This window comes from Periophthalmus magnuspinnatus, chromosome 23, assembly GCF_009829125.3.
Source record: "Periophthalmus magnuspinnatus isolate fPerMag1 chromosome 23, fPerMag1.2.pri, whole genome shotgun sequence".
NCBI lineage: Eukaryota > Metazoa > Chordata > Actinopteri > Gobiiformes > Gobiidae > Periophthalmus > Periophthalmus magnuspinnatus.
In genome coordinates, this window is record NC_047148.1 from 12,600,065 (window position 1) to 12,612,495 (window position 12,431).

At 37.8% G+C, this 12,431-nt stretch overlaps 1 protein-coding gene across 1 annotated transcript; it reads right to left on the reverse strand.

Annotated features, from left to right (window-relative positions):
• Nucleotides 1–494: 494 nt before the first annotated feature.
• On the reverse strand, nucleotides 495–10,041 carry mtpn (myotrophin). The gene is made up of 4 exons (XM_033990191.2): nucleotides 9,658–10,041; nucleotides 7,527–7,640; nucleotides 7,224–7,307; nucleotides 495–1,559 (listed from the first exon to the last, which is right to left on the reverse strand). The coding sequence occupies exons 1-4, from the start codon at nucleotides 9,727–9,729 to the stop codon at nucleotides 1,473–1,475; spliced, it is 357 nt and encodes a 118-aa protein (XP_033846082.1). The 5' UTR covers nucleotides 9,730–10,041; the 3' UTR covers nucleotides 495–1,472.
• Nucleotides 10,042–12,431: the final 2,390 nt, after the last annotated feature.

The window sequence follows — 12,431 nt, forward strand, 5'->3', positions numbered from 1 at the left end:
ATCCTAATAGAAAAATGGTGGAAGTCGAGAGCAAACTTTATCAAAAGATTATACTTTACTATAGAAACTTTGATCTCTGAAACAGTTTAAATACGCACAAGGCTGTTCTAAGCATAAATGCATATTTATTATGCAACTGGGCATGCCATTAACCATGAGTTATTTATATATTTATACTTTATACTTATGTTTATTTAGCCCAAGCATTCTAATGCTGTCTATAGTGGGGTGAACATTTTTGGATTTGTAATATGCAATTGAGATTTTTCTGAGAAGCATTTCAATTGCAATTAGAGTCGAGATTTTGGTTTTAATTCTAGGATTCTGCTCAGACTGCACATTTTAAACACATCCAAGAGAATTACAATTTTATAAACTGAAAAAGAACTGCTAAACTAATACAAGAAACCCATGTTGCATTGCAATTCCACAGCTCAAAATGTTTTAATTACCATTTTCACTTACTTCTTAAAAATAATTTTAGAAAACATAACTTATTTGTCACTTTTTATTTGTTTTTACAGACTTTTTGTCACAACAAAGTCAGCAAGAGCATGTTTTTGTCCGTTACACCCTTGTCGGTGATCTCAAAGCAACCAAAATGGGACAGTGACCGTTTCATAGCATAAAAGCAGAGGCAGCTTGACATGCAGCAAAATAGGCAGAGATTCAAACCATTCCAAAGAAATCCACAATCCAGTTTAAACGAAGCACCTCTATGACTCCTATTAGCCACCAAATACAGAATACAAGAACTGCTACTAAAAGTCATTGGTCTCAGATGTCAATCACTTGTTTTATTGTATCTTTTCTATGTTGCACCAAACTACGCTTCAGAACAGGTGAAGATATATGTCATTTTATTTAGTCAACATGATCATTGGAAATCTCTATTTATCAACCATGTATTAAGCAGCTGAAGAAAAAGCCTTTTTCGTTGTGTGATTGGTTAAAGGTAAATTTGTTATACAAAAATAGCCACAATTACTTTCTTTTTCCACTCTTCTTTTTCAGTTTAGTTAAGTACAATTCAGTAAATGCCCATACAATTAAGTCCCATTTAAGAGTATAAAAAGACCAATTATTATTCAAATTCAACTGTAATTTGGAAAGATGTTTAAGTGCTTACTGTTTTTGCATTTTTGTCCAGATAAGTCTCAGATACGTTTTTGGTCCCTAAGAGAGACAGCGGTGACAGACCCTCTGGCTACAATCAGAGGCTAAAAAGAAGACAAAGCATAAACCAAAAACCGTGAGTAAAAAAAGAGAGAAAATAAATGGGAAAATGCCCAGACAAAGAAAACTGACCATCTCTATCAAAGGTACAAAGCAGTGGATTTTAGCCAGAGGTTATTCCAAGATTTAGAGTTGTGTTTGTCCTCTGTCATGTGAACACTGCGTCCATCGTCAGTTCTCCTGTCTGCCCCCTGTGCCCCTGCCAGTCCAGCCTCGTCCAGCTGCGCGTCGCTGCCTCACTTCAGCAGAGCCTTCACACCGTCACTCTCAGCAGCTTCAAAAGCATTCAGGCCGTCTGGACCTTTATAGTCTTTGTTTGCTCCCTGAAAAAAAAGAACAAAACACAATCTGAATGGTTGGAATGGCATCGAGACGTCTTCTCTTTCAGGTTGTGTGCATTCATTTGCATATTGCTTTGCGTCGTATGCTCTTCAAAACACAACCCTGTGCCTTTGACCCACACAACCCTGTGCCTTTGACCCACACAACCCTGTGCCTTTGACCCACACAACCCTGTGCCTTTGACCCACACAACCCTGTGCCTTTGACCCACACAACCCTGTGCCTTTGACCCACACAACCCTGTGCCTTTGACCCACACAACCCTGTGCCTTTGACCCACACAACCCTGTGCCTTTGACCCACACAACCCTGTGCCTTTGACCCACACAACCCTGTGCCTTTGACCCACACAACCCTGTGCCTTTGACCCACACAACCCTGTGCCTTTGACCCACACAACCCTGTGCCTTTGACCCACACAACCCTGTGCCTTTGACCCACACAACCCTGTGCCTTTGACCCACACAACCCTGTGCCTTTGACCCACACAACCCTGTGCCTTTGACCCACACAACCCTCTGCCTTTGACCCACACAACCCTCTGCCTTTGACCCACACAACCCTCTGCCTTTGACCCACACAACCCTCTGCCTTTGACCCACACAACCCTCTGCCTTTGACCCCGTGATTTATTATCTAAGTTTAAAAGAGCATAATTTTAACTTTAGTTAAACCTTTTGGTCTACAGTAAATAGCAATGGTCAGCAGTGCATGTCTCAACCAGGTTATTTTTCTGTTTGTAAGGGTGATGCTGAAGGGGTCTAGTCAGATTTTATAGACATTGTTATTAGATCTTTTACTTAAACCTTTAAATACAAATTTAAGTCAAAACCATGACTAATGAAAAACTAGTGAAAGGCTGTTGAACTGAAAGGTTGATGTTAATCAAACAATATATTCATTTTTGATATTAGTTTTAAAACAAATGATACATAGCACTTGTATAGCACTTTTCAAGATACCCCAAGGAAACCAATCTAAGTGGTGATGACGTGCCGTGTGCAGTGGGCATGAAGTGGAATCAGATGGTCAGAGGAATCTTGCAATGCCTTGTTGTGGCTAACTTGAGCCTCTTAGCACAGGGCTTACAGAGGACAGACGCAGGCAGTGTGTCGCATGGAGAAGAAGCTCAGAATCTAAAACTGTGTGGCCCAGTTTGAGCCCTGTGAGACTGGAGTGTGTTTAAACACTGTTGGTGCAGATTTACCAGGACTGAGAGGGAAACTCACTGTACAAGCCTAATTGGAAAGAGACACAATCAAACAGACGAGTGAGTGTGTTGTATAGCACAAGAGTTTACATGTTAGAGCAGCGATGAGCCAGTCCCCTGCTGGGATCTCTGGGCTGCAGCGGCCGAGGCTCAGATTAAGATCATATCATTATGAGAACAGGACAGGGAACCTGACAAACTCAGTTCAGGTTTGTTCATTCAATTATATATATATATATATAATTTTTTTTTTTTTGTGCGAGCAGGTAAATGTGCAGCAAACTGAATTTCACTGGATCTTTACAGTATATAATGCTGGGATGCCTGAATTTAAAACTGCGAAAGAGTGGAAATGTGCATTAAAACTGTTACCTGTAACCCTATAGTTGTTTTTCCTAGTTCTTACAAACCCTTTGATACATCGCTAGTATTCAGCAGAGCAAAGCAGAGTGTACCACCCTGTACGGACAATAAGCTCTCACCCCACAACATGAACAGAGACCCTTTCTTCCAGGTTCACAATCAAAACATCTTGTAGACTCAGAGCACACAGTGGTTTTGTCAGAAAAGAGCAAGCCTTTCTTTGGGGGAAAAGATAAAATTTACTCTGATACAAGAAAAAAAAAGGTTTCAGTTATCATGGAAGGGGCTAAATTGGTACTTGGTACTAGGGGTGAATGACTTGTGAAAAACATCTAAATGCATTTTTTCTGGCAAGAACAGGGATTACATTTGAGATTTGTGTTTAAATATGATTCTGTTCAAAGTTCACATTTTAAACACATCCTGAACAATTGACCGAAAGACTGAAATGTGGACTAACACAAGAATCACATTTCAGAACATGTTTGTACACATCTAAACTAAAAAGTTAGCAGTTTTATGCAGAATAACACAGGAGTTTTTGCAGTTTGTGGAGGAAATTAGGGTACTTCAAAAATTGCAGCCTTTGCGATTGGCTGATTGCCTCCATACAAATTGCGTTTTCGATTGGATTGTGATTAATCTTGGAGCTCTACTCACCATATGCATCAACACAGTAGATGGGAGTACCAAGAAGTAAACCACCATAAATTCCAAAAGAAGAAGTATCACAATGTGGAAGACCATAATATTAGATGGTAATATTCAATCAAATGATTTTGCTATGGAGCATACAGTGCCTGCTTATGCTCATGAAGGAATTAACAGACCCACACAATTATTTAAACTTGTATCGCAGTTCACATTTTAAACAAACCAATTAAGTGTGAATAATGAATAATAATGATGTAACTATTTTAATGTTATCCAGAAATTTCAGATGTTATGCCAAGAGCACTGATCACAAATCTCTGAAGACATAATCTGGTTTGGAGTCAGAAAATGTGAATGAAATGTTTGGATGTCAAGAAAATAAATTATTTTCTTCCATTTTATCTGCAAATACACAGAGGGTTTAGCGGTATAATTCATCTTTTAGACACAGGCCCAGACAGGCTCCTCCAGGGGGAAAAAAAAAAAAAAGTTTTATTCTGATATGTTTTCAAAGATATGAACTCTTGTTGTTATATTCACCAAAAAAATATCCAACACAAACTAAAATGTATAGGGCTAAAATAACTTTCCCAATAGCCATTTGATGGTTGTGGTTAGTTGTATTTGTGCTGCTGATCCAAGTGTTCATTGAGTTAGAAAACGACAGGAAACAGGAGTCTCTGCAGCTCAAGGGAAGTCATTAACTGACGGTTGAAGAACATTCTTCCTAACTGACTCCACAGACCTCATTTAGAGCAACATTACACCTCTACACCATTCAGTACTGCCCTGGTGTGACAACAAATACATATCTGGCCACTCTGACATCCAAGACAACAGGCACTTTGAGGGAAAAAATATATATGCTGAAAAAATATTCTACAGACTATTCTAAATGAAAGCCCTTAAGAGGAATTTGTTTGGCTGGTCCAATAATATCAGCACACAGCCCTGTGGCTGTGGCTCTCCTAAAGCGCTCCATCACTGACAGCAGACAGCGCTGACAGCTTTTACTATATCCATCTTCCTACAACTGGAACAATGCCCTTTTCACTGTCCAAATATGTGACCACAGACAGACCAGTCCCCAAGTGTGACAAAGCCAAGCTTCATTGCCACATTAATTTAATGTGAAGATAATGCAGTCTTCTAAGTAAGTCAAGAAAATACTATGGTTAATTTTATGATGATTATTTGTGATTATTTATGTTTTGATTTGTGTGATTTTAATGTCTTTCTTATTCTGTAAAGCACTGTGAATTACCTTGTGTACGAATTGTACAAATAAACGTACCTTGCCTTGGTGACAAATAACATTCATTTAATAATGCAAACATTTTAGGGGCAGGAGATTGTGCAAAATTTTCCTTTTGGTGCTGTTCAGTATAGGAACCAGTCTAAAATACAAAGTTGAAAAAAATTAGGCAATCAAAAAGTACAAAATAATTAAAAGCCTTCATTACCACATGGCAGATAAAGTTAAAATGCCAACGTGTCTTGGCCCTTCGGCCTTCATCAGGGCAAATGCTTTTAATTATTTTGTACTTTTTGAATGAATATTTAAGATTTAATAATGATCAGTAGTAGGTATTAAATGACATAAATAAACTGCTCCAGTACTATTCTGTACCCATTATATATTGGGACATTAGAGGAAGTATACTGACACTGAGGTTAAAAACAGGATGTGACAAAACACTGCCGCTGCACCAGAATTACCTGTCCAGTATCTCCTGGCTTTAGTCAGCACTCTGTGCCACAATATTACCACAGGGCTGTGCAGTGGGGTCAAAATGCCCCTTCATAATGCACCACAAACAGCAACGCAGCATGCAGAGAAGGGGCAGAGGTCAGCTCCCATAATGCATTGAGCCATTTTTGTCCACAGAAAATGAATATCTGGCAGTCCAGCAATTTCAATGGGTTATTCTCAGTGAGCTCCCATTATTCCCTAAAGTGCAGTGGTGCGATGCTACAGGTGTGCAGTCAGACAGAGTGGAGATCACTCGGTTTGGTCAATAATGTGACTGCTGGACACTTTTATTTCATGTTTGGACACAAGACAAAATTTAGGATCAGTGAAGAGTAAGTGCATCCCATTCAAATCCCTGTAGTGAATGATGACCTTTCAGCTGAGTAATCTGGACAGTGCTTAGTGGAGATACGGCGAGGAGACGTGCTAGCCATGGGTTTGCTCATATTGTTGGCATTTGACCGTTAAATGTATTGAGATGAGTCACACAGCTGAAACTCAACTTGCGTCTTGTGTCATTTGAGAGCATGACATAGGTTTAAATAGCCTTTATTTCCAGAGCATGGGTGAAGGGGCGTGAGACGTTAGCTTAAAATAATTTTGTCGTTTGGTTTGTTTACTGCCACCTGAGCTAAATTAATAGCACACAATCAAATATTCAAACATGAATGCATCACTTCAGACACATTAATTATACAGTTTTCCAAAATTAGACTAAAAATAGTTCCGTAGTATGTAGTACAAGAGGACAACATTTCTGTTTCACTTGTTCTGGCTGCTTGGTTCAAACCTGAAGCCAAACCCAATTGCCAGCTGAACACAGGCAGCTGTTGTGCAGCTGCGGGCCAGTTGCTTAAAACTGTTAATGCAGAAGCTGGCTCATGAAGATGTATTAGGCCAATCAAAGGAGTGTGTGGAGCCAGAGAGAGAGAGAGAGAGAGAGAGAGATGGGAGCACGGTACATGTCTGTGCACAAGTTTCGGCTCCTCATTTAGCCAGTCCATCTATAAACAGCAACTGTGCATCAGACTGAATACAAGCCAGTGCCATGATTCAACACAACAGGGTACTGCAAAAACCCTAAATATCCATATGGATATCTTTACATCTTTAATTAAAAGGACAAGAATGGTGTCACTAAATAAAATGTAAAAATTAGTTATGATAAACAAAATAAATAAATAAATAAATAAATAAATATGGGAAGACTATGTGGCATGTGTGGCTTAAACTGATATCAGTTTCAATGCACCCTTTAGACAGCTATGAAGCACAACCACAGCTATAACCACAAGCTAAAAAAAGGAATAACATACACCCATACTGCACTGACGCAACCAGCTCAGAATTACAGCCTTTTCTATTGCAGTGAAACTTCAAACTTAGATTAAAGTATGGAGAGCATAAATAGCTGGTGAATAATGTTGTTGTGTGGATTACAATTGTTTAAAATGCTTGTAAATAAGAGGAACAAAGCAACACAAATGGATGAGCACATTACAATGGGATGCTGTGGGACCATTCTAGTGACGCCTCTGGAGGATGTGGTAAAGGTCCTTTTGTACAAGAAGTGACCTCATCAGCACAGGCCTGACACAGCCTCTGCCACACCAATATGAACTATACACTGTGCAGATGTCAAAGTGCTGAAACCGGGGTACCCACCTTCGCTACCAGGATCTTGACACAGGACACATGGCCTTCGTAACAAGCGGCGAGCAGAGGAGTGATGCCATGCTTGTCTGGAGCCTGTTGCATAAGAAAACATCAGTTGAAAGAGAGATGCTCCTAATTTGCAAATAACATACAAATGACAGCGTAAACGTTGGTTGAAATATCTAGTGCTAAATGTTTTCTATATGCACATAAAAATAATAAATGAAAATGTAAATAAATAAAGTGACTATAGAATATACCCTTTTTAACCTAGCTTAAAAATGTAAAGTGTATCAAAAGTGATTGGCTTACGTTAACGTCCGCTCCTTTAGAAATGAGGTACTCCACAACTTCAGCGTGACCAAAGTCTGCAGCTACATGTAGTGGCATCCTTCCACCCTCTAGAATTCTGTTCACATCGTCAGCCTGAAAAAAGACAAAAAGATCATCAAAATGGCAATGTAACCCCCCAAAAAATCTAAAATGTCAAAAAGGAGTAAAAGTAGACGCTGTGCAATCAAATGTTAATCGAGATTCACTTATTTCTTATTGTCAACGATCAGCTTGTTTTTTTTGTTTTTTTTTTTTAAATGGAGAGATCTAGTTTATCCTCATTCAGTAAAAGCATGCAGAGTTTATATTTTTTCATTCAAAATAACAAAAAAAAAGTACTATTTGTTTTTATTTAAAATAAAACTAATTGGAATTGTGTAGCAATGTATGTCATTTATCCCTGGCCCTAAGTGAAAAACATTCATCAGATTGTGGATGTAATGAGTGCCTCCACAAGATGCAAATAATAATTAAAAAAAAACAAAAACCAAAAACAAAAAAACAAGCTGAACTTTCAAACAAGCGTTAGAGAGGGTATCTTGTTACAGATTCCTCTTATTAAAAACACCTGATCTCTAATGACAGGCTTGGCATGAATCTTTAGGTCCCCTGAGGCACCAAAGGAAAATCTAATAAAACCAAAATACCAATCAGAAAAAGAATATGAACAGGACAAATCATACTGCCTAACTCAATTATAGCATAGTGATATGAATCTGGTGTAAAGGTGCAGAGCATATCTAATCAATCCCATAAAATGCCTCTAGGTCTATTGCACTGTAATGGTGTTGGGTGATTTCCAAAAGCACCTGGAAATGCAACTAATATTCAAATCAGGGCTCATGTCCACTGTCCATCCCAGTGCTGTCATGATTCATGTGTGTTGTACAGCCCCTGCCTTCAGTCCTCCTTAACCTTTATAACAAACCCAGATGAAGGTCAAGTGAAACGCACTGGAGATAATCATTCATTCCAACGCCAAGTCTACTGAATCCATTAGCAATGATAGATATGGACCTGCTAGTCTGCTAATGACACACTTAACATTACCTTCACCTGCTGCAGCTTTGGTATCATGTAAAGAGAGGATATGACTAGCAAATATTTAATGTTCATACATGATACATTCTGATGTGCATAAATTTACAAAAAAGGGAAAATCCAATTGATAGTTCCTAAAATTAGCATTTTATTTCAAGGTTTGTGTTCCCCTGGAAATTTTCTATTGATTTAAAGCTACACACACACACACACATTCAATATAATGCAATTTTTTTTTTTTTAACTTTAAATTGGTTGTAGTTTTTTTATCACAATAATAGTCAGTAGCGAACTAATGTTGTGTAGTTGGAGTTAATTGATCAACTTTAGTAGTAACTAGTTTTACAGAAACGTTATATCTTTCCTCCCCATGTTTGAATCTCTGCTCAACTACCGGTATCTTTGTCATGCTTGGTGAAGTCGAAAACAGAAGTACAGTTTCAGACTCTAATAATATCTTTTTGACACCATAAACATAGAAAAGAATCAATCCAACTACGTAAAAAAAGACAATGCCACTATCCCCCGCCCCCTCAGCTCTTTGCATCTCAGCTAATGCGAATTTGTAAGATTATTAGGCAAACTCAAAGAAGATTAAATAGTCCCATTCTGAATATTCAATGATTATCTTGCGTGCCAACCTAGACGTATTGTAAGTGTGCAGCTAATGCTAGAGCTAGCCTATAACTTCTGCATCCAACAGGTTGCTCTTCTCGAAGTCCAATACATGTAATTAGAGTAAGTAGATGATGCATTTCAGTTTGAACAAGTCTAAATGTTTTATAAACAGTTTAGATTACGGCATGACACACATACTACAGAGGAAATCCAGCAAGTAGCGTTATATTGTAGCCATTATTAATACAGCTAACGTTTTTATGTTGTAATTTGCGATTATGTCGAACTTTTATCACTTTGGGACGTGGATCCGCTGCTGAAGGGCGCAAAAATAAACTGAGCAGCGTAGTCTAGAGAGTGCTCTTAAACTTACGAAACCATCAAGGCTGGTAGTAAGCTAGCTAACTACTTTTGACATAGCAACCACAAAATGCCCAGGCGTCGCACTCACCGTGACCAGTTTCGCTTTAACATCGTCCAGTTGGCCGTTCTTCAATGCCCACATCGGATCATTGTCTGCCATTTTACAGTGTTTAGTACAGATGCTATCGCTGCCCCTCTGCGATACAGGACACTTGGCAAGTTGGGTGCTAGTGTGTTCAAAGTTAGCCGCGTATTGGCTAACAACAAAGCGACAAAATTCCCACTGTCGCCCCTGCAACTTCTGCTCTTTTGAGATGTATGTGAAACGTGTGTAACAGTCTATTATAAAGAGTATTTCTTTCGACTTGCTGAAAGAAAGGTAGAGAAAATTCTGTTTGTAAAAGACAAAGTAGAACGCAGGGATCCGCCTTTCAGCAAGCCCAAAGCATTTCCGATGCCTTTTACCCGGAAGTAATTCATTAAAGGGACCGCAGCACCGCTTTTACGCAAATGAACCTGGGGAATTCTCACATTTGCCAATTCAAATTTCAACATGTTAAGTATATATTTTATTGTATATTTAATATGCTTTAATCTATTATTATCATCATCTTCAAAGTGGCATTGTAATACCCTGTAAGGATGGTGTAATAGGCAACAATTTGTGCAGATTAGAATTTGACCAAGACCCCAAAACGTATTTTTAAAGCTGGGGGAGTCAGAGCTGCTAGGTTTCATCCCCTCACCGCTTTTCTTGATTTTTTTTTTTAAAGCCTTCAGTAATATTTTTATTAGGTCTAAGAATTACAAATTCACTCTATCTTCAAGGTAGTCTTCTGCTCATTAAATATAGCCTATATAGTATACAGGCTATTAAAAAAAAAAATAAAAAAATAGCCTAATGTCATTTATGATAATCTGTGGCTAATCTCATTTTCTCCATTGATATTAAAGGAACTGTATGTAAGATTTAGATTTTAAATTCCATAAACATGACCGAAGTGTCCCCAGAGTAGGTAGACATGCTTAAATCAAATAGGCCTGTAGGTCTTACTGGTAATAGTTATATAGGTTTAGGCACTGGCAGCACAAGTTCAGCTCTGATTGTAAAGCCTTGTTTTAAAACTGTAAGTGCATCTGCTATATAGAATACCTTTAACAGTTAGCCAACTGAGCATGAAGTGAATGAATAATCAAACAAAATGATTAAATTGCATTATATTCTACATCTTTCTCCATTTAGGGCTGCATTTACAAAGTAGTAACTATGCCTATATCTATATGCCATTTTTACTCTTTTTGTTTGTCTATTATGGACCTATATAATGAATGCACTTTTAAAATGCATAAGAATAAAATTATTCCTGTAAATCTACAGAAAGTTCAGAAGTTCTTCTGAAGCTATTAATTTCAAATGGTGATATGCAAAATTTTTCTTATGATAAACTGCTTAAGTTCTTCTTCAGGCTGACAATATAAGACGTTTTCAGTCTATCAGTGTTGCTCAAGCTGCAGAATTCAAAGCAAGTGTGTCCGCTACTGTACAAAGTCCAGAAGTAAGTTTTTACTAAAACAAACCGTCTAAGCTTAAAATGTGCACTGTGCAGGTGCAAGAACATTTTAATGTCACATGTAGTTTTAATGACTTTCCTATCAATCACTTATATGGAGCCTTTGAGGGCTCTCAAACTATTCATAATTACTGTGTTTAAGCACATCTTCTGCTTCTCTGCAAAGACTTACATCTAATATTTAATAACACTTCCCATAAAAAGTAAGCTTTTCAAAGTTGAATTTAACTTGACTTAGACTTCAATGAACTGTTTTATTATTTTATCCACTTTGCTCCTATTGGGCAAATTATTACTTCGCTTGCAGGATTACCACTCTGAGATTCCATTGGACATCTGGACATCTATAACAATACATTTAGTCAACAGTCACATTAGTGTGATGATCCTTGGAAAAGTAAATCTGAAAACAGTCACAACACTGTGACTAGAGGATACTGGGACTGGAATGATCTTAAATGAATCAGCTTGAAGTGCATGGGAGAGACAGGTTTGGCAAATAGTCGCTATTGATGAGTTTTTTTTAAATATATTTGAAATGTATTTCTGTCAGGTTGTAGCAATAAATGAAAAGCGTATCTTAACAAATGCATTGTTAGTGTTTTAAATGTTGTGTTGATGAGTTTGTTTGACATTAATCCAGCCTCACATGAATTTAATCCATCTATCTTGGTTGTACACGGCCTTGTCTTTGTCATGGCTAAATGTAATGTGATTAGTGTGGCCTGCTGTGAGTGACTGTGCCTATTACACACCCACTGTACTCTGCATAGCACTATCCTGCCCATGAGAATCAGAATGTCAAGACTTTGCAAACTTATCATATTTCTCCTTCTCACAGAAAGATATAGTGTTGAAATTATTCATAAAATCTTAAATCAAATAGTTTGTCATATTTTTCTATGCCTTCACTGATGCCTCTACTTGAAATCAAGTTGTGTGTTCCTAATGCAAAATGTTACTTGAGTCTTTCCATAATAATATGCACAGTATTATTGTAAACAATATAACTTTTTTCCATAACACATTATATTGGACAATATTAAGACAAAAAATGTTCTTATTCTGCAACATCTTTATTCCTCAGTTTTGCTACATGGCTAAACACAACACCATTAGGACCCAGGAAGAGTTTTCGTAACATGCCGCATATGATTGATTCTGACTTTGAGACTCTTCGTCACAGCTGCACTATCTTATTGCACTTGGAGGAAATTTGGTCATCATTATTGTGATGCATGGTTGAGCTATGGTTCGTCTGGCTTTCCAAATTCAAAATACACACATAAAA

What these genes read in the sequence shown, in the direction of transcription:
- mtpn (XM_033990191.2), bottom strand. Translation starts at nt 9,729, where the DNA reads ATGGCAGACAATGATCCGATGTGGGCATTGAAGAACGGCCAACTGGAC. An exon ending in CTAAAGGAGCGGACGTTAAC is followed by an intron (nt 7,308 to 7,526) that starts GTAAGCCAATCA and finishes CTTATGCAACAG; the next exon opens with GCTCCAGACAAGCATGGCAT. An exon ending in TCAAGATCCTGGTAGCGAAG is followed by an intron (nt 1,560 to 7,223) that starts GTGGGTACCCCG and finishes CTTTTTTTTCAG; the next exon opens with GGAGCAAACAAAGACTATAA.